Source organism: Pseudophryne corroboree, chromosome 5 (assembly GCF_028390025.1).
Source record: "Pseudophryne corroboree isolate aPseCor3 chromosome 5, aPseCor3.hap2, whole genome shotgun sequence".
NCBI lineage: Eukaryota > Metazoa > Chordata > Amphibia > Anura > Myobatrachidae > Pseudophryne > Pseudophryne corroboree.
The window spans coordinates 102,189,126-102,209,984 of NC_086448.1; the positions used below are offsets into that span (position 1 = coordinate 102,189,126).

General features: G+C 48.8%; 2 protein-coding genes across 2 annotated transcripts in view; both read right to left on the reverse strand.

Annotated features, from left to right (window-relative positions):
- The window catches only part of CUBN (cubilin), a 729,033-nt gene that overhangs the window by 275,868 nt on the left and 432,306 nt on the right, over positions 1-20,859 (reverse strand). The window lies entirely within an intron of this gene.
- The window catches only part of LOC134928700 (cubilin-like), a 73,780-nt gene that overhangs the window by 33,415 nt on the left and 19,506 nt on the right, over positions 1-20,859 (reverse strand). The window contains exons 2-3 of the mRNA XM_063924717.1: positions 12,328-12,484; positions 10,854-10,970 (exon numbers count right to left, since the gene is read on the reverse strand). Of these exons, the coding sequence (XP_063780787.1) occupies positions 10,854-10,970; positions 12,328-12,484 (274 nt within the window). The remainder of the gene's footprint in view (positions 1-10,853; positions 10,971-12,327; positions 12,485-20,859) is intronic.

Genomic DNA, 20,859 nt, shown 5'->3' on the forward strand with positions numbered 1-20,859 from the left:
GTGCAAGCTGAATTGTACTACAAATCCAGCGTGCAATAGACTGCTTAGAAGCATGAGCACCCAGCTTGTTGGGTGTATACAGTATAAACAGCAAGTCAGACTTTCTGACTCCAGCCGTCCTAACTATATATATATATATATATATATATATATATATATATTTTTAGGGCCCTGACCACGTCTAGTAACTTGGAGTCCTCCAAGTCCCTAGTAGCCGCAGGCACCACAAGAGGTTGTTTCAGGTGAAAACGCTGACACCCCTTTATGAAGAAACTGGAGACGAGTCCCAGTTCTGTCCTGTTCAAATGGAAAATTTTAATATGGGCTTTTGTAAGACAAAGCCGCCCATTCTGACAATCGCCTGGCCGAGGCCAGGGCTAACAACATGGTCACTTCCCATGTGAGATATTTGTCAACAGCATGGTCACTTTCCATGTGAGATATTTCAAATCCACAGATTTGAGCGGTTCAAACCAATATGATTTTAAGAAATCCCAACACTATGTTGAGATCTCACGGTGCCCCTAGGGGCACAAAAAAGCTGTATATGCAATACATCCTTTACAATCTGGACTTCAGGAACTGAAGTCAATTCTTTCTGGAAGAAAATCTACAGGGCCGAAATTTAAATGTTAATGAACCCCAATTTGAGGTCCAAAACACTCCTGTTTTCAGGAAGTGTAGAAATCGACCTAGTTGAATTTCCGTCGTGGAGCCTTCCTGGCCTCACCCACGCAACATATTTTCACCACATGTGGTGATGACGTTGTGCGGTCACCTCCTTCCTGGCTTTGACCAGGGTAGGTATGACCTCTTATGGAATGCCTTTTCCCCTCAGGATCCGGCATTCAACCGCCATGCCGTCAAACGCAGCCGCGGTAAGTCTTGGAATAGACATGGTACTTGCTGAATCAAGTCCCTTCTTAGCTCCCCAGGCCCTTAGTCCTCTGTGAGCATTTCTTGAAGTTCCGGGTACCAAGTCCCTCTTGGCCAATCCGGAGCCACTAGTATAGTTCATACTCCTCTATGTCTTATAATTCTCAATACCCTGGTTATGAGAAACAGAGGAGGGAACACATACACAGACTGGTACACCCACGGTGTTACCAGAACATCCACAGCTATCGCCTGAAGGTCTCATGACCTGGCGGAATACCTGTCCCGTTTTTTGTTCGGGCGGGACGCCATCATGTCCACCTTTGGTCTTTGCCAACGGTCCACAATCATGTTGAAAAACTTCCCTATGAAGTTTCCACTCTCCCGGGTGGAGGTCATGCCTGCTGAGGAAGTCTGCTTCCCAGTCGTCCACTCCCGGAAAGAACACTGCTGACAGTGCTATCACATGATTTTCCGCCTAGCGAAAAATCCTTGCAGTTTTCACTGCCCTCCTGCTTCTTGTGCCGCCCTTCTGTTTACGTGGGCGACTGCCGTGATGTTATCCCACTGGATCAATACCGGCTGACCTTGAAGCAGAGGTCTAGCTAAGTTTAGAGCATTATAAATTTGCTCTAAGCTTATTTATGCGGAGAGAATTCTCCAGACTTAATCACACTTCCCTGGAAATTTTTTCCCTGTGTGACTGTTCCCCAGCCTCTCAGGCTGGCCTCCGTGGTCACCGGCATCCAATCCTGAATGCCGAATCTGCGGCCCTCTAGAAGATGAGCACTCTGTAATCACCACAGGAGAGACACCCTTTTCCTTGGATATAGGGTTATCCGCTGATGCATCTGAGGATGCGATCCGGACCATTTGTCCAGCAGATCCCACTGAAGAGTTCTTGCGGGAAATCTGCCGAATGGAATTGCTTCGTAATAAGCCACCATTTTTACCAGGACTCTTGTGCAATGATGCACTGACACTTTTCCTGGTTTTAGGAGGATCCCGATTAGCTCGGATAACTCCCTGGTTTTCTCCACTGGGAGAAACACGTTTTTCTGGACTGTGTCCAGAATCTTCCCTAGGAACAGTAGACGTGTCGTCGGAAAAAGCTGCGATTTTGGAATATTTAGAATCCACTCGTGCTGTCGTAGAACTACTTAAGATAGTGCTACTCCGACCTCCAACTGTTCTCTGGACCTTGCCCTTATCAGGAAAGCGTCCATGTTTCTTTTAAGAAAAATCATCATTCCGGCCATTACCTTGGTAAAGACCCGGGGCGCCGTGGACCATCCAAACGGCAGCGTCTGAACTGATAGTGACAGTTCTGTACCAGGAACCTGAAGTACCCTTGGTGAGAAGGGCAAATTTGGACCTGTAGGTAAACGTCCCTGATATCCAGTGACATCATATCGTCCCCTTCTTCCTGGTTCGCTATCACTGCTCCGAGTGACTCCATCTTGATTTGAACGCTTGTATGTAAGTGTTCAAATATTTCAGATCTCACCGAGCCGGTTGGCTTCAGTACCACAATATAGTGTGGAATACTACCCCCTTCCTTGTTGTAAGAAGGGTACTTTGATTATCACCTGCTGGGAATACAGCCTGTGAATTGTGTGAGGGGGAGACGTCTCGAATTTCCAATGTACACCTGGGATATTACATGTAGGATCCCGGAGTTCCCTTGCGAGTGTTGCTGAAACTCTTGAGATGACCCCCTACCGCACCTGAGTCCGCTTGTACGGCCCCAGCGTTATGCTGCGGACTTGGCAGAAGCCGTGAGGAGCTTCTGTTCCTGGGAATGAGCTGCTTGCTGCAGTCTTCTTCCCTTTCCTCTCCCCCTGGGCAGATATGACTGGCCTTCGCCCGCCTGCCCGTATGGGGACGAAAGGACTGAGACTGAAAAGACTGTGTCCTTTTCTGCCAATATGTGACTCGGGGTAACAAAAGGTGGATTTTTCAGCTGTTGCCATGGCCACCAGGTCCAATGGACCGCCCCTTTATACGGCAATACTTCCATATGCCGTCTGGAATCTGCCTCACCTGACCACTGTCGTGTCTTCGTCTGGCAGATATGTACATCACATTTACTCTTTGATGCCAGAATGCAAATATGCCTCTGCGCATCACACATATATAGAAATGCATCCCTAAAATGCTCTATAGACAATAAAATCCTGTCCCTGTCAAGGGTATCAAAATTTTCAGTCAGGAAATCCGACCAAGCCCCCTCAGCGCTGCACATCCAGGCTGAGGCGATTGCTGGTCGTAGTATAACACCAGTATGTGTGTATATACTGTTATGATATTTTTCAGCTTCCTATCAGCTGGCTCCTTGAGGGCGGCCGTATCTGGAAACGGTAACGCCATGTTTTTTATATGCGTGTGAGCGCCTTGTCCACCCTAAGGTGTGTTTTCCAACTCGCCCTTACTACTGGCGGGAAAAAGGGTATACCGCCCATAACTTTCTGTCGGAGGAACCCCACGTATCATCACACACTTCATTTAATTTATCTGATTCAGGCAAAACTACAAGTAGTTTATTCCCACCCTACAAAATACCCTTATTTGTGGTACTTGTGGTATCAGAAATACGCAACACCTCCTTCATTGCCCTTAACATGTAACTTGTGGCCCTAAAGGAAAAAATAAGAATTTACTCACCGGTAATTCTATTTCTCGTAGTCCGTAGTGGATGCTGGGTACTCCGTAAGGACCATGGGGTATAGACGGGCTCCGCAGGAGACTGGGCACTCTTAAAAGAAAGATTAGGTACTATATCTGGTGTGCACTGGCTCCTCCCTCTATGCCCCTCCTCCAGACCTCAGTTAGGGAAACTGTGCCCGGAAGAGCTGACATTACTAGGAAAGGATTTGGAATCCAGGGTAAGACTCATACCAGCCACACCAATCACACCGTACAACTCGTGATAACTATACCCAGTTAACAGTATGAACAATAACTGAGCCTCTCTCAACAGATGGCTCATACAATAACCCTTTAGTTAAGCAATAACTATATACATGTATTGCAGAGAGTCCGCACTTGGGACGGGCTCCCAGCATCCACTACGGACTACGAGAAATAGAATTACCGGTGAGTAAATTCTTATTTTCTCTGACGTCCTAGTGGATGCTGGGTACTCCGTAAGGACCATGGGGATTATACCAAAGCTCCCAAACGGGCGGGAGAGTGCGGATGACTCTGCAGCACCGAATGAGCAAACTCAAGGTCCTCCTCAGCCAGGGTATCAAACTTGTAGAATTTTGCAAAAGTGTTTGAACCCGACCAAGTAGCAGCTCGGCAAAGTTGTAAAGCCGAGACCCCTCGGGCAGCCGCCCAAGAAGAGCCCACCTTCCTCGTGGAATGGGCTTTTACTAATTTAGGATGCGGCAGTCCAGCCGCAGAATGTGCAAGCTGAATCGTGCTACAGATCCAGCGAGCAATAGTCTGCTTTGAAGCCGGAGCACCCAGCTTGTTGGGTGCATGCAGGATAAATAGCGAGTCAGTTTTTCTGACTCTAGCCGTCCTGGAAACAAAGTTTCAGGGCCCGGACTACGTCCAGCAACTTGGAATCCTCCAAGTCCCTAGTAGCTGCAGGCACCACAATAGGTTGGTTCAAATGAAAACGATGATACCACCTTAGGGAGAAATTGGGGACGAGTCCTCCATTCTGCCCTTTCCATATGGAAGATCAGATATGGGTTTTACATGACAAAGCCGCCAATTCTGACACACGCCTAGTCCAAGCTAAGGCCAAAAGCATGACCACTTTCCACGTGAGATATTTTAGCTCCACGGTCTTAGCTGGCTCAAACCAGTGGGATTTTAGGAATCCAACACACGTTAAGATCCCAAGGTGCCACTGGAGGCACAAAAGGGGCTGAATATGCAGCACCCCTGTAACAACGTCCGAACTTCAGGCAGTGAAGCCAGTTCTTTTTGAGAGAAAAAGGGATAGGGCCGAAATCTTGGCCTTTATGGATCCTAATTTTAGGCCCATAGTCACTGACTGTAGGAAGTGCAGGAATCGACCCCCCTGGAATTCCTCTGTAGAGCCTTCCCGGCCACACACCAAGCAACCTATTTTCGCCATATACAGTGAAAAAGTCTTGCTGTCACGTCTTTCCTAGCCTTTATCAGCGTAGGAATAACTGCATCCGGAATGCCCTTTACCGCTAGGATCCGGCGTTCAACCGCCATGCCGTCCAACGCAGCCGCGGTAAGTCTTGGATCAGACAGGGTCCCTGTTGCAACATGTCCTGACTGAGAGGCAGAGGCCATGGGTCCTCTGAGAGCATTTCTTGCAGTTCCGGGTACCGAGTCCTTCTTGGCCAATCCGGAGCAAAGAATATTGTTCACACTCCTCCGTTTATTACAATTCTCAGCTCTTGGGTCTGAGAGGAAGAGGAGGGAATATATAGACCGACTGGAACACCCACGGTGTTACTAGTGCGACCACAGCTATCGCCTGAGAGTCCCTTGACCCAGCGTAAAACCTTTTTTATCTTTTTATTGAGGTGGGACGCCATGTAGTCCACCTGAGGCAGTTTCCATCAATTTGCAAAACTGCGTGAAGACTTCCTGATGAAGTCACCACTTTCCCGGGTAGAGGTCGTGTCCACTCCCGGAATGAACACTGCTGACAGTGCGCTTACTTGATTCTCCGCCCAGCGAAGAATTCTGGTGGCTTCTACACTCGCCACCCTGCTCCTTGTGCCGCCCTGGCGGTTTACATGAGCCCCTGCGGTCTGACTGGATCAGAACCGGTTGGTCGCGAAGCAGGAACTCCGCTTGACTTAAGGCGTTGTATATGGCCCTTAGTTCCAGGATATTGATGTGAAGGCAAGTCTGTTGGCTTGACCACAAACCTTGGAATTTTCTTCCCTGTGTAACTGCCCCCCACCCTCGGAGGCTTGCATCCGTGGTCACCAGGACCCAGTCCTGAATGCCGAATCTGCGGCCCTCGAGAAGGTGAGCACTCCGCAGCCACCACAGTAGAGACACCCTGGCCCTGCATCTGAAGATGTGATCCGGACCACTTGTCCAGTAAGTTCCATTGTCCTTGCATGGAACCAGCCGAAGGGGATGGCCTCGTATGATGCCATCATCCTTCCCAGGACTCGAGTGCAGTGATGCACTGACACCTGTTTTGGTTTTCAATGGATTCCTGACCAGTGTCATGAGCTCCTGAGCTCTCTCTATCGGGAGATAAACCCTCTTCTGGTCTGTGTCTAGGATCATGCCTAGGAGAGGCAGATGAGCTGTAGGAACCAACTGCGACTTCGGAATATATAGAATCCAGTCGTGTTGCCGTTTCACTTCCAGAGAAGGTGATACGCTGTCCAGCAACTGCTCTCTTGATCTCGCTTTTATGAGGTGATCATCCAAGTATGCGATAATAGTGACACCTTGCTTCCGCAGGAGCACCATCATATCCGCCATTACCTTGGTGAAATTGGTAATAACAATCCCGTACCGCAATTCTGAGGTACGCCTGATGAGGTGGATAAATGGGGACACGAAGGTATGCATCCCTTATGTCCCGATTCATTTCAGGCTTGCAATGACCGCTCTTAGCGATTCCATCTTGAACCTGAACCTTTTCAGGTATATGTTCAGGGATTTTAATACAATATGGGTCTAACCGAACCGTCTGGTTTTGGGATTATAACATGGTCGAATAATAACACCCTCTTGTTGAAGGAGGGGACCCTTGACCACCACCTGTTGAAGATACAATTTACGAATTGCAGTTAACACTGGCTCCCTCTCTTGGGGGGAAGCCCGCAGGGTCCTCGGTGAGGGGGCATCTTCTCACAGTCCAGCCTGTATCCCTGCGATACAATTTCTATTGCCCAGGGATCTAACAGGGAGTGAACCCACTTGTGGCTGAACTTACGAAGGCGTGTCCCCACCGGGCCTAGCTCCGCCTGTGGAGCCCCAGCGACATGCGGTGGATTTTTGTAGAGGCCGGGGAGGATTCTGTTCCTGGGGACTAGCTGTGTTGTACAGCTTCTTTCCTCTTCCCCCGGCTCTGACAAGAAAGGACGCACCTCAGACTTTCTTGTTTCTTTATTCGAAAAGCTGCATTTAATAATGTCGTGCTTTCCTAGGCTGTGCAGGAATATAAGGCAAAATATCCGAATTACCAGCTATAGCTGTGGAGACCAGGCCCGAGAACCTTTCTCCACACAATCCTCAGCCTTCCATATGCCTCTTAAGTCGGCATCATCTCTCCAATGTATATTCTACAGGACACGTCAAGCAGAAATCGACATAGCTTTTGTCTCTAGGACCCAGTATACTCATGTCCCTTTGGGCATGCTTTATAATTATATATCTATCACTTAAGACAGCATCTTAAAATATTTATATGCATACTAGGGTCTCAATCTCTGCTGATAAGATACCTGTCCACGCTGCCACAGCGCTATAAACCCATGCCGACACAATCGCCGGTCTGGGTAGTATACTAGAATGTGCACACTATCTGCAGGATCCCTGAGAATAGCTAGTGCAAACAGGACACCCAAGGGGAAGATTCTCAACACATCCTGGCCCTAGTGGGGAAAGGATACAGCCTGAGAATTCTCTTGTGGGAAGCTGCAGTCTCTTGTCTGGAGATTCCCGCTCTTTTTCCTCATGAGAGGAGGGAAATTTACCTCAGCATTCTTCCCCTTAACATGTGTACTCTCGTGTCAGGGACAGATGAGTCATCAGTGATATGCAAATCATCTTTTATTCCAATAATCATATATTGACTATCTTTTAGCCCTCTTGGCTGTAACTTTGCATTATCGTAGTCGACAGTGGAGTTAAACTCCGTGTCGATACTTTGTTATTTTGGATAGTGAACATAGAGAGACTCTGAAGGTCTCTGTGACATAGGGACAGACCAGGATAGATTTCCTTTCTGTTCCCTAACCTTTTGTGCAATAATTTTACCTCAGCACTTACACATATCCAAACAGGTGTCGGCGTTGTCGACGGAGACACCCTCCCATACACATATCCGCTCTATCACCTCCTTAGAGGAGCCTTTTACCTCAGACATGTCGACACACGCGTACCGACACACCACACACACAGGGGATGCTCTATTTGAAGACAGTTCCCCCACCAGGCCCTTTGGAGAGACAGAGAGAGAGTATGCCAGCACACACCACAGCGCTATATAATACAGGGATGTACACTATACTGAGTGATTTTTCCCCTATAGCAGCTTATATACACAGTTTTGCGCCTAAATTTATGTGCCCCCCCTCTCTTTTTTACCCTTTGTGTACCAGGATACTGCAGGGGAGAGCCTGGGGAGCTTCCTTCCAGCTGAGCTGTGAAGAGAAAATGGCGCCGGTGTGCTGTGAAGAAGGCCCGGCCCCCTCAGCGGCGGGCTTGTCCTTTTATGTACTTTAATGGCGGGGGTTAATGCACATATACAGTTTATCAGACTGTATTATGTGCTTTTCGCCAAGTAAGGTAATCTAATTGCTGCCCAGGGCGCCCCCCCCCAGCGCCCTGCACCCATCAGTGACCGGAGTGTGTGGTGTGCTAAGGGAGCAATGGCGCACAGCTGCAGTGCTGTGCGCTACCTTAATGAAGACCGGAGTCTTCAGCCGCCGATTTTCAACTTCTCTTCGTTCTTCTGGCTCTGCAAGGGGGACGGCGGCGCGGCTCCGGGACCGGACGACCGAGGACTGGGCCTGTGTTCGATCCCTCTGAAGCTAATGGTGTCCAGTAGCCTTAGAAGCACAAGCTAGCTGCAAGCAGGTAGGTTCGCTTCTCTCCCCTCAGTCCCACGTAGCAGTGAGTCTGTTGCCAGCAGATCTCACTGGAAATAAAAAACCTAACAAATACTTTCTTTTCTAGGAAGCTCAGGAGAGCCCCTAGGGTGCATCCAGCTCTGGCCGGGCACAGATACTAACTGAGGTCTGGAGGAGGGGCATAGAGGGAGGAGCCAGTGCACACCAGATATAGTACCTAATCTTTCTTTTAAGAGTGCCCAGTCTCCTGCGGAGCCCGTCTATACCCCATGGTCCTTACGGAGTACCCAGCATCCACTAGGACGTCAGAGAAATACGTTTGTTTCTTCACCGTCGACACTGGGGTCAGTGTCCGTGTCAGTGTCTGTCGACCGACTGAGGTAAATGGGCGTTTTTACAAGCCCCTGACGGTGTCTGAGACGCCTGGACCGATACTAATTTGTCCGCCGGCTGTCTCATGTCGTCAACCGGCTTGCAGCGTGTTGACATTATCACGTAATTCCATAAGTAAGCCATCCATTCTGGTGTCGACTCCCTAGAGAGTGACATCACCATTACAGGCAATTTTCTCCGTCTCCTCACCAACATTTTCCTCATACATGTCGACACACACGTACCGACCTACAGCACACACATACAGGGAATGCTCTGATAGAGGACAGGACCCACTAGCCCTTTGGGGAGACAGAGGGAGAGTTTGCCAGCACACACCAAAAGCGCCATAATGTATATAACAACCCTAGAAGGTGTTGTTTCTATATATGGGCTCTTAATATATAATTATATCGCCAATTTATGCCCCCCTTCTCTTTAACCCTGTTTCTGTAGTGCAGGGGAGAGTGGGAGCCTTCCTCACCAGCGGAGCTGGTCAGGAAAATGGCGCTGAGTGCTGAGGAGAATAAGCTCCGCCCCTTTCACGGCGGGCTTTTCTCCCGGTTATTAGGAAACCTGGCCTGGGTTAAATACATACATATAGCCTTAATGGCTATATGTGATGTATTTATTTGCCAAATAGGTATTTATATTGCTGCCCAGGGCGCCCCCAGCAGCGCCCTGCACCCTCCGTGACCGTGTCAGTGAGCCGTGTAGCAACAATGGCGCACAGCTGCAGTGCTGTGCGCTACCTCTCTGAAGACTGTGAAGTCTTCTGCCGCCTGTTTCCGGACCTCCGTTCCGCCGTCTTTCTTCAGCGTCTGTAAGGGGGATCGGCGGCGCGGCTCCGGGACGAACCCCAGGCTGACCTGTGTTCCGACTCCCTCTGGAGCTCAGTGTCCAGTAGCCTAAAACTTCAATCCTCCTGCACGCAGGTGAGTTGCAAGTCTCTCCCCTAAGTCCCTCGTTGCAGTGATCCTGTCGCCAGCAGGAATCACTGATTAGAAACCTAAAAAAAAACTTTACTAAACAGCTCCTTAAGAGAGCCATCCAGTTTGCACCCTTCTCGGACGGGCACAAAAACCTAACTGAGGCTTGGAGGAGGGTCATAGGGGGAGGAGCCAGTACGCACCATGTGACCTAAAAAGCTTTTTAGATGTGCCCTGTCTCCTGCGGAGCCCGCTATTCCCCATGGTCCTGACGGAGTCCCCAGCATCCACTAGGACGTTAGAGAAATATATATATATATATATACACACATACAGTACACATATATATACACATGTATATATATATATATATATATATATATATATATCATATGTGTGTGTGTGTGTGTGTGTTTATATGTATGTACGTACGTACGTACGTATGTATGTATATACATGTGTATATATGTAGGCACATGGATATATATGTACTATAATTAAAAAAAAGTAAACTTTTATTGCACTTGCAAGTGCCACCAGGAAGACAGCAGGCTGCAGAGGACGCTAGACAGTCATTAATAATACTCATGCAGCTTAAAAAAAAAAAAAAAAAAAAAAAAAAAAATTTTTTTTTTTTTTTTTAGTGGAGGGGGGTTTCTGGGTACTCGGAAACCCCCCCTGGGTGCGCCACTGGGTGGGGAGCATCACAAATATCCCCCCACTTCTATAGGTAAGTGCAATGGCACCTTCCTTAATTAATTTATATTTGTGGATATAAACCAGACATCATCTTGAAGACTTTTATTCAAAATCCCCCCATACTGTAATATAAGACAAATCAACAACAACAACAACAACAACAACAACAACAACAACAACAAAACAACAGCAGACAGACTAATGAGTCACTTACAAGGATCCTGGGCTTGGATAATCCATGTACAGTTCTGATTGTTTGGGTACTTGGCTGGATATAATGGAGAGGAAATAACTCCGCCAATAGACGCAGTTGTAATAGTGCTTCCACATGCTATCAAACACAGGGAGGAAATACAACGAGGTCAGACCATCAGTAGTATTATTACTTATTATGGTATAAAGCATCATTGCAAAATTTGAAACTATTGTAATACATCCTATTTATCCTGTACGGTGTACTAAAAAACTTCAAAGAGATGTGCTCTTACTAATTATTGCATATACCCCCAATTTATAAGAACACGTTTTTGCAAATGCTGATGGTGGTCATTCCGAGTTGTTCGATCGTTGCCGATTTTCGCTATGCTGCGATTTGCTGCTAAATGCGCATGCGCATGGTACGCAGCGCGAATGCGCTTAGTTATTTAACTTAAAGCTTTGCAGTTTTGCTGTTGTTCGTGCGGCGCTTTTCCGTCGCACTGCTGATCGGTGAGTGATTGACAGGAAGTGGGTGTTTCTGGGTGGTTACTGAGCGTTTTCCGGGAGTGTGCTAAAAAATGCAGGCGTGTCAGGCAAAAACGCAGGAGTGTCTGGAGAAATGGGGGAGTGGCTGGCCGAACGCAGGGCGTGTTTGTGACGTCAAACCAGGAACTAAACGGACTGAGCTGATCGCAATCTGTGAGTAGGTCTGGAGCTACTCAGAAACTGCAAGGAATTATTTAGTAGCAGTTCTGCTAATCTTTCGTTCGCTATTCTGCTAAGCTAAGATACACTCCCAGAGGGCGGCGGCCTAGCGTGTGCAATGCTGCTAAAAGCAGCTAGCGAGCGAACAACTCGGAATGACCACCAATATCCGATGTAACAAGTGGAAAAAAAAAATCGAATAAAAACTGGAAATAAGGTCTGAGTCGGATACCAGAAGTTACTGCATTCTAAAAGTTTACTAAACTGGAGTTGGGTGTTGAATATTAAACTTTGCATTATCTCTGTAGCAATAACAACTGTAGGATGCAGCAAAATTGTTTCAATAAAGTGATAAGTAATCCCTTCATAAACAAAATGAAGCCTGAATTGCCCAACATAAATAAATGCAATGTTATGGAAAGATATATGAAGTTGTCCTGGAACTTTTCACCTATTTTTCCCCTAATTTTAGTTTTTGTGATACAATAATGAATGCATATACAGCAGAATTGAATATGAATAAAAGGGCATCACTGGTTATTTAGGGGTCTATTTATTAAGCCTTGGATGGAGATAAAATGGAAGGAGATAAAGTACCAACCAATCACCTCCTGTCATTTTTTAAACACAGCGTGTGACATAACAGGAGCCGATTGGCTGGTACTTTATCTCCGTCCACTTTATCTCCATCCAAGGCTTAGTAAATAGACCCCTTAGTCTGGTCCAAAATTATTAGTAAAGGCTATAAGAAAAGTGAATATTAGCGGAAAATGAGAGATTCTTGCCTTCACTAAAGCGGGCGCTGAAGCCTTTATGCTGCCCACTGTGATCAGACCGCAGGCGGACAAACATGATGCTCTGAGTAGATGTAATTACACCGGGAAGTTGGCTTCCACAGAGAGTTGCAAGAAGACGGGCATCACTGGTTTCACCGTCATACACCTATCAGGAAAAATGGCAGAAAGAATCAACAGCAAGGCATGCGATAAACATCAATGGGGCAGATGTACTAAGCCTGGAGAAGGGATAATAAGAATTTACTCACCGGTAATTCTATTTCTCGTAGTCCGTAGTGGATGCTGGGAACTCCGTAAGGACCATGGGGAATAGACGGGCTCCGCAGGAGACTGGGCACTCTAAAAGAAAGATTAGGTACTATCTGGTGTGCACTGGCTCCTCCCTCTATGCCCCTCCTCCAGACCTCAGTTAAGGAAACTGTGCCCGGAAGAGCTGACACAACAAGGAAAGGATTTGGAATCCAGGGTAAGACTCATACCAGCCACACCAATCACACCGTACAACTTGTGATAACTATACCCAGTTAACAGTATGAACGACAACTGAGCCTCAGTAACAGATGGCTCATAACAATAACCCTTTAGTTAAGCAATAACTACATACATGTATTGCAGAGAGTCCGCACTTGGGACGGGCGCCCAGCATCCACTACGGACTACGAGAAATAGAATTACCGGTGAGTAAATTCTTATTTTCTCTGACGTCCTAGTGGATGCTGGGAACTCCGTAAGGACCATGGGGATTATACCAAAGCTCCCAAACGGGCGGGAGAGTGCGGATGACTCTGCAGCACCGAATGAGCAAACACAAGGTCCTCCTCAGCCAGGGTATCAAACTTGTAGAACTTAGCAAATGTGTTTGAACCCGACCAAGTAGCAGCTCGGCAAAGCTGTAAAGCCGAGACCCCTCGGGCAGCCGCCCAAGAAGAGCCCACCTTCCTTGTGGAATGGGCTTTTACCGATTTAGGATGCGGCAATCCTGCCGCAGAATGAGCTTGCTGAATCGTGTTACAGATCCAGCGCGCAATAGTTTGCTTTGAAGCAGGAGCACCCAGCTTGTTGGGTGCATGCAGGATAAACAGCGAGTCAGTTTTCCTGACTCCAGCCGTCCTGGCTACATAGATTTTCAAAGCCCTGACTACATCCAGTAACTTGGAGTCCTCCAAGTCCCGAGTAGCCGCAGGCACCACAATAGGTTGGTTCAAATGAAACGCTGATACCACCTTAGGGAGAAATTGGGGACGAGTCCTCAATTCTGCCCTGTCCATACGGAAGATCAGATAAGGGCTTTTACATGACAAAGCCGCCAATTCTGACACACGCCTAGCCGAAGCCAAGGCCAAAAGCATGACCACTTTTCACGTGAGATATTTTAGCTCCATGGTCTTAAGTGGCTCAAACCAGTGGGATTTCAGGAAATCCAACACAACGTTAAGATCCCAAGGTGCCACTGGAGGCACAAAAGGGGGCTGAATATGCAGCACTCCCTTAACAAACGTCTGAACTTCAGGCAGTGAAGCCAGTTCTTTTTGAAAGAAAATAGATAGGGCCGAAATCTGGACCTTTATGGATCCTAATTTTAGGCCCATAGTCACTCCTGACTGTAGGAAGTGCAGGAATCGACCCAGCTGGAATTCCTCTGTAGGGGCCTTCCTGGCCTCACACCAAGCAACATATTTTCGCCATATACGGTGATAATGTTGTGCTGTCACGTCTTTCCTAGTCTTTATCAGCGTAGGAATCACTTCATCCGGAATGCCCTTTTCCGTTAGGATTCGGCGTTCAACCGCCATGCCGTCAAACGCAGCCGCGGTAAGTCTTGGAACAGACACGGCCCCTGCTGTAACAGGTCCTGTCTGAGAGGCAGAGGCCATGGGTCCTCTGAGATCATTTCTTGTAGTTCTGGGTACCAAGTTCTTCTTGGCCAATCCGGAACGATGAGTATAGTTCTTACTCCTCTCTTACTTACTATCCTCAGTACCTTGGGTATGAGAGGAAGAGGAGGGAACACATAAACCGACTGGTACACCCACGGTGTCACTAGTGCGTCCACAGCTATCGCCTGAGGGTCCCTTGACCTGGCGCAATATTTTTTTAGCTTTTTGTTGAGGTGGGACGCCATCATGTCCACCTGTGGCCGTTCCCAACAGTTTACAATCTGCGTGAAGACTTCTGGATGAAGTCCCCACTCTCCCGGGTGGAGGTCATGCCTGCTGAGGAAGTCTGCTTCCCAGTTGTCCACTCCCGGAATGAACACTGCTGACAGTGCTAGCACATGATTTTCCGCCCATCGGAGAATCCTTGTGGCTTCTGCCATCGCCATCCTGCTTCTTGTGCCGCCCTGGCGGTTTACATGGGCGACCGCCGTGATGTTGTCTGATTGAATCAGCACTAGTTGGTTTTGAAGCAGAGGCTCTGCTTGACTCAGGGCGTTGTAAATGGCCCAGTATATTTATGTGTAGTGAAGTCTCCTGACTTGACCACTGTCCTTGGAAGTTCCTTCCCTGAGTGACTGCCCCCCATCCTCGGAGGCTTGCGTCCGTGGTCACCAGAACCCAGTCCTGTATGCCGAATCTGCGGCCCTCGAGAAGATGAGCACTCTGCAGCCACCACAGCAGAGACACCCTGGCCCTTGGGGACAGGGTGATCAACCGATGCATCTGAAGATGCGATCCGGACCATTTGTCTAACAGATCCCACTGAAAGATCCTTGCATGGAACCTGCCGAAGGGAATTGCTTCGTAAGAAGCCACCATCTTTCCCAGGACTCGTGTGCAGTGATGCACCGACACCTGTTTTGGTTTCAGGAGGTCCCTGACCAGAGATGACAATTCCTGGGCCTTCTCCACCGGGAGAAACACCTTCTTCTGTTCTGTGTCCAGAATAATGCCCAGGAAGAGCAGACGCGTCGCAGGAATCAGCTGCGACTTTGGGATATTCAGAATCCAGCCGTGCTGTTGCAACACTTCCTGAGAGAGTGCTACGCTGACTAACAACTGCTCTCTGGACCTCGCCTTTATAAGGAGATCGTCCAAGTACGGGATAATTATAACTCCCTTTTTCCGAAGGAGTATCATCATTTCGGCCATTACCTTGGTAAATACTCTCGGTGCCGTGGACAGACCAAACGGCAACGTCTGGAATTGGTAATGACAATCCTGTACCACAAACCTGAGGTACTCCTGGTGAGGTGGGTAAACGGGGACATGCAAGTAAGCATCCTTGATGTCCAGCGACACCATAAAATCCCCCTCTTCCAGGCTTGCAATAACCGCCCTGAGCGATTCCATTTTGAACTTGAACTTCCTTATATAAGTGTTCAAGGATTTTAAATTCAGAATGGGTCTCACCGAACCGTCTGGTTTCGGTACCACAAACATTGTGGAATAGTAACCCCGTCCCTGTTGAAGGAGGGGAATCTTGATTATCACCTGCTGGAGGTACAGCTTGTGAATTGCCACCAGTACTACCTCCCTTTCCCTGGGAGCAGCTGGCAAGGCTGATTTGAGGTAACGGCGAGGGGGAGTCGCCTCGAACTCCAGCTTGTATCCCTGAGACACAATTTGTACAGCCCAGAGATCCACTTGTGAGCGAACCCACTGGTTGTTGAAGTTTCGGAGACGTGCCCCCACCGCACCCGGCTCCGCCTGTGGAGCCCCAGCGTCATGCGGTGGACTTAGAGGAAGCGGGGGAGGATTTTTGTTCCTGGGAACTGGCTGCCTGGTGCAGCTTCTTTCCTCTACCCCTGCCTCTGGGCAGAAAGGATGCGCCTCTGATCCGCTTGCCTTTCTGAGGCCGAAAGGACTGTACATGATAATACAGTGCTTTCTTAGGCTGTGAGGGAACCTGAGGTAAAAAAGCTGACTTCCCGGCTGTTGCCGTGGATACGAGGTCCGAGAGACCGTCCCCAAACAATTCCTCACCCTTATAAGGCAAAACCTCCATGTGTCTTTTAGAATCAGCATCACCTGTCCACTGCCGAGTCCATAATACTCTCCTTGCAGAAATGGACATTGCATTAATTCTAGATGCCAGCAGGCAAATGTCCCTCTGTGCATCCCGCATATATATCCCGCATATATAAGACAACGTCTTTTATATGTTCTATGGTTAGCAAAATAGTATCCCTGTCGAGGGAATCAATGTTGTCTGACAGGGAATCAGACCATGCGGCTGCAGCACTACACATCCATGCTGAAGCAATAGCAGGTCTCAGTATAGTACCTGAGTGTGTATACACAGACTTCAGGATAGCTTCCTGCTTTCTATCCGCAGGTTCCTTTAAGGCGACCGTATCCTGAGACGGCAGTGCCACCTTTTTTGATAAGCGTGTGAGCGCCTTGTCCACCCTAGGGGATGTTTCCCAACGTAACCTGTCCGTTGGCGGGAAAGGGTACGCCATCAGTAACCTCTTAGAAATCACTAGTTTCTTATCGGGGGAACTCCACGCTTCCTCACACAATTCATTTAATTCATCAGATGGGGGAAAAGTCACTGGCTGCTTTTTCTCCCCAAACATAATACCCTTCTTGGTGGTAACCGGGTTAATATCAGAAATGTGCAATACATTTTTCATTGCAGTAATCATGCATCGGATGGCTTTTGTAGACTGTGCATTTGTCTCATCCTCATCTACACTGGAGTCAGACTCTGTGTCGACATCTGTGTCTACCATCTGAGCTAGCGGGCGTTTATGAGCCCCTGATGGCCTCTGAGCCGCCTGGGCAGGCGCGGGCTGAGATCCCGGCTGTCCCAAGGCTGCTGCGTCATCGAACCTTTTATGTAAGGAGTTAACACTGTCTGTTAAGACAGTTCCACATATCCATCCAATCCGGTGTCGGCCCCGTCGGGGGCGACACCACACTTATCTGCCCTTGCTCCGCCTCCACGTAACCCTCCTCATCAAACATGTCGACACAGCCGTACCGACACACCGCACACACACAGGGAATGCTTTGACTGAGGACAGGACCCCACAAAGTCCTTTGGGGAGACAGAGAGAGAGTATGCCAGCACACACCACAGCGCTATATAACACAGGGATTTACACTATACTGAGTGATTTTTCCCAATAGCTGCTTATATCTTATTTGCGCCTAAATTTATGTGCCCCCCTCTCTTTTTTACCCTACTTGTACAGGATACTGCAGGGGAGAGCCTGGGGAGCGTCCTTCCAGCGGAGCTGTGAAGAGAAAATGGCGCTGGTGTGCTGAGGAAGAAGGCCCCGCCCCCTCAGCGGCAGGCTTCTCCCGCGTTTTGTATATCTTAATGGCGTTTTTTTTTGCACATATACAGTTTTCCAGGGAAGGTGGCCCCTCTCAGCTCTGTGCCCCATAGCAGCTGTACTCCCTGCACCTATGGCAGCTACACCCCTCTATATAACTCATGTAACTGTGTAAGGGAAGGTGGCTCCCCCCCCCCCCTGCACCCTACAGTGACCGGAGTGTGTGGTGTGCAGTGGGAGCAATGGCGCACAGCTGCAGTGCTGTGCGCTACCTTAATGAAGACCGGAGTCTTCTGCCGCCGATTTTATCTCCTTTTTCTTCTGGCTCTGCAAGGGGGACGGCGGCGCGGCTCCGGGAACGGACGATCGAGGTCAGGCCCTGTGTTCGAACCCTCTGGAGCTAATGGTGTCCAGTAGCCTAAGAAGCACAAGCTAGCTGCACGCAGGTAGGTTTGCTTCTCTCCCCTCAGTCCCACGAAGCAGTGAGTCTGTTGCCAGCAGATCTCACTGGAAAAAAAAACCTAACAAATACTTTCTTTCTAGCAAGCTCAGGAGAGCCCACTAGGAGCACCCAGCTCTGGCCGGGCACAGATTCTAACTGAGGTCTGGAGGAGGGGCATTGAGGGAGGAGCCAGTGCACAACAGATAGGACGTCAGAGAAAAGAAAGATTAGGTACTAAGTGGATGCTGGGACTCCGTAAGGACCATGGGGAATAGCGGCTCCGCAGGAGACTGGGCACAACTAAGAAAGCTTTAGGACTACCTGGTGTGCACTGGCTCCTCCCACTATGACCCTCCTTCAGACCTCAGTTAGAATCTTGTGCCCGGCTGAGCTGGATGCACACTAGGGGCTCTCCTGAGCTCCTAGAGAGAAAGTATATTTTAGGTTTTTTATTTTACAGTGAGATCTGCTGGCAACAGACACTGCAGCGAGGGACTAAGGGGAGAAGAAGCGAACCTACCTAACTGGTGGTAGTTTGGGCTTCTTAGGCTACTGGATACCATTAGCTCCAGAGGGATCGACCGCATGGAACCGGCCTTGATGTTCGGTCCCGGAGCCGCGCCGCCGGCCCCCTTACAGAGCCAGAAGCAAGAAGTGATCCGGAAAATCGGCGGCAGAAGACTCCTGTCTTCAACAAGGTAGCGCACAGCACTGCAGCTGTGCGCCATTGCTCCTCATGCACACCTCACACTGCGGTCACTGATGGGTGCAGGGCGCTGGGGGGGGGGCGCCCTGAGCAGCAATATAAACACCTTGCATGGCAAAATCATCACAATATATAGCCCCAGAGGCTATATATGTGATAAATTACCCCTGCCAGAATTCCTGAAAAAAGCGGGAGAAGTCCGCGAAAAAGGGGCGGAGCTATCTCCCTCAGCACACTGGCGCCATTTCTCCCTCACAGCTCCGCTGGAAGGAAGCTCCGTGGCTCTCCCCTGCAGTCTACACTACAGAAGGGTAAAAAAGAGAGGGGGGGCACTAAATTTAGGCGCAATATACATATATAGCAGCTATAAGGGGATATAATTTAGTTAATCCCTGTATTATATAGCGCTCTGGTGTGTGCTGGCATACTCTCTCTCTGTCTCCCCAAAGGGCTTTGTGGGGTCCTGTCTCCTGTCAGAGCATTCCCTGTGTGTGTGCGGTGTGTCGGTACGGCTGTGTCGACATGTTTGATGAGGAGGCTTATGTGGAGGCGGAGCAGATGCCTATAAATGTGTTGTCACCCCCTGCGGGGCAGACACCTGAGTGGATGGACTTGTGGAAGGAATTACGTGAAAGTGTCGACTCCTTACATAAAAAATTTGATGACATGCCAAATGCGGGACAGCCGGCTTCTCAGCTCGTGCCTGCCCAGACGTCTCAAAGGCCATCAGGGGCTCTAAAACGCCCGCTACCTCAGATGGCAGACACAGATGTCGACACGGATACTGATACCAGTGTCGACGACGAAGAGACTAATGTAATGCCCAATAGGGCCACTCGTTACATGATTGAGGCAATGAAAAATGTTTTACACATTTCTGATGTGACCCCAGGTACCACAAAAAAGGGTATTATGTTTGGAGAGAAAAAATCACCAGTAGTTTTTCCCCCTTCTGAAGAATTAAATGGTGTGTGAAGTAGCGTGGGCTTGCCCAGATAAAAAACTGGTAATTTCTAAAAAGTTACTAATGGCGTACCCTTTCCCGCCAGAGGATAGGTCACGTTGGGAAACACCCCCTAGGGTGGATAAAGCGCTTACACGCTTATCAAAAAAAGGTGGCACTACCGTCTCCGGATACGGCCGCCCTAAAGGAACCTGCTGATAGAAAGCAGGAGGCTCTCCTGAAGGCTATATATACACACACTGGTATTATACTGAGACCAGCTATTGCTTCAGCATGGATGTGCAGTGCTGCAGCTGCGTGGTCAGATTCCCTGTCAGAAAACATTGACACCCTAGACAGGGACACTATATTGCTAAACATAGAGCATATTAAAGACGCTGTCTTATACATGAGAGATGCACAGAGGGATATTTGCCGGCTGGCATCTAAAATAAGTGCACTGTCCATTTCTGCCAGGAGAGGGTTATGGACTCGGCAGTGGACAGGTGATGCAGATTCTAAAAGGCACATGGAAGTTTTGCCTTATAAGGGTGAGGAGTTGTTCAGGGATGGTCTTTCAGACCTAGTGTCCACAGCAACGGCTGGGAAGTCAGCATTTTTACCACATGTCCCCTCACAACCAAAGAAAGCACCGTATTATCAGGTACAGTCCTTTCGTCCCCAAAAGAGCAGGCGGGGTAGAGGCGCGTCCTTTCTGCCCAGAGGCAGAGGTAGGGGAAAAAAGCTGCAGCATACAGCCAGTTCCCAGGAACAAAAGTCCTCCCCCGCTTCTTCTTCTAAGTCCGCCGCATGACGCTGGGGCTCAACAGGCGGAGCCAGGTACGGTGGGGGCCCGTCTCAAAAACTTCAGCAATCAGTGGGCTCGCTCACAAGTAGATCCCTGGATCCTTCAAGTGGTATCTCAGGGGTACAGGCTGGAATTCGAGACATTTCCCCCCCCCCCCCGCCGTTTCCTCAAATCTGCCTTGCCAACAACTCCCTCAGGCAGGGAGGCTGTGATAGAGGCAATTCACAAGCTGTATTCCCAGCAGGTGATAGTCAAGGTGCCCCTACTTCAACAAGGACGGGGTTACTATTCCACAATGTTTGTGGTACCGAAACCGGACGGTTCGGTGAGACCCATTTTAAATTTGAAATCCTTGAACACATATATAAAAAAATTCAAGTTCAAGATGGAATCGCTC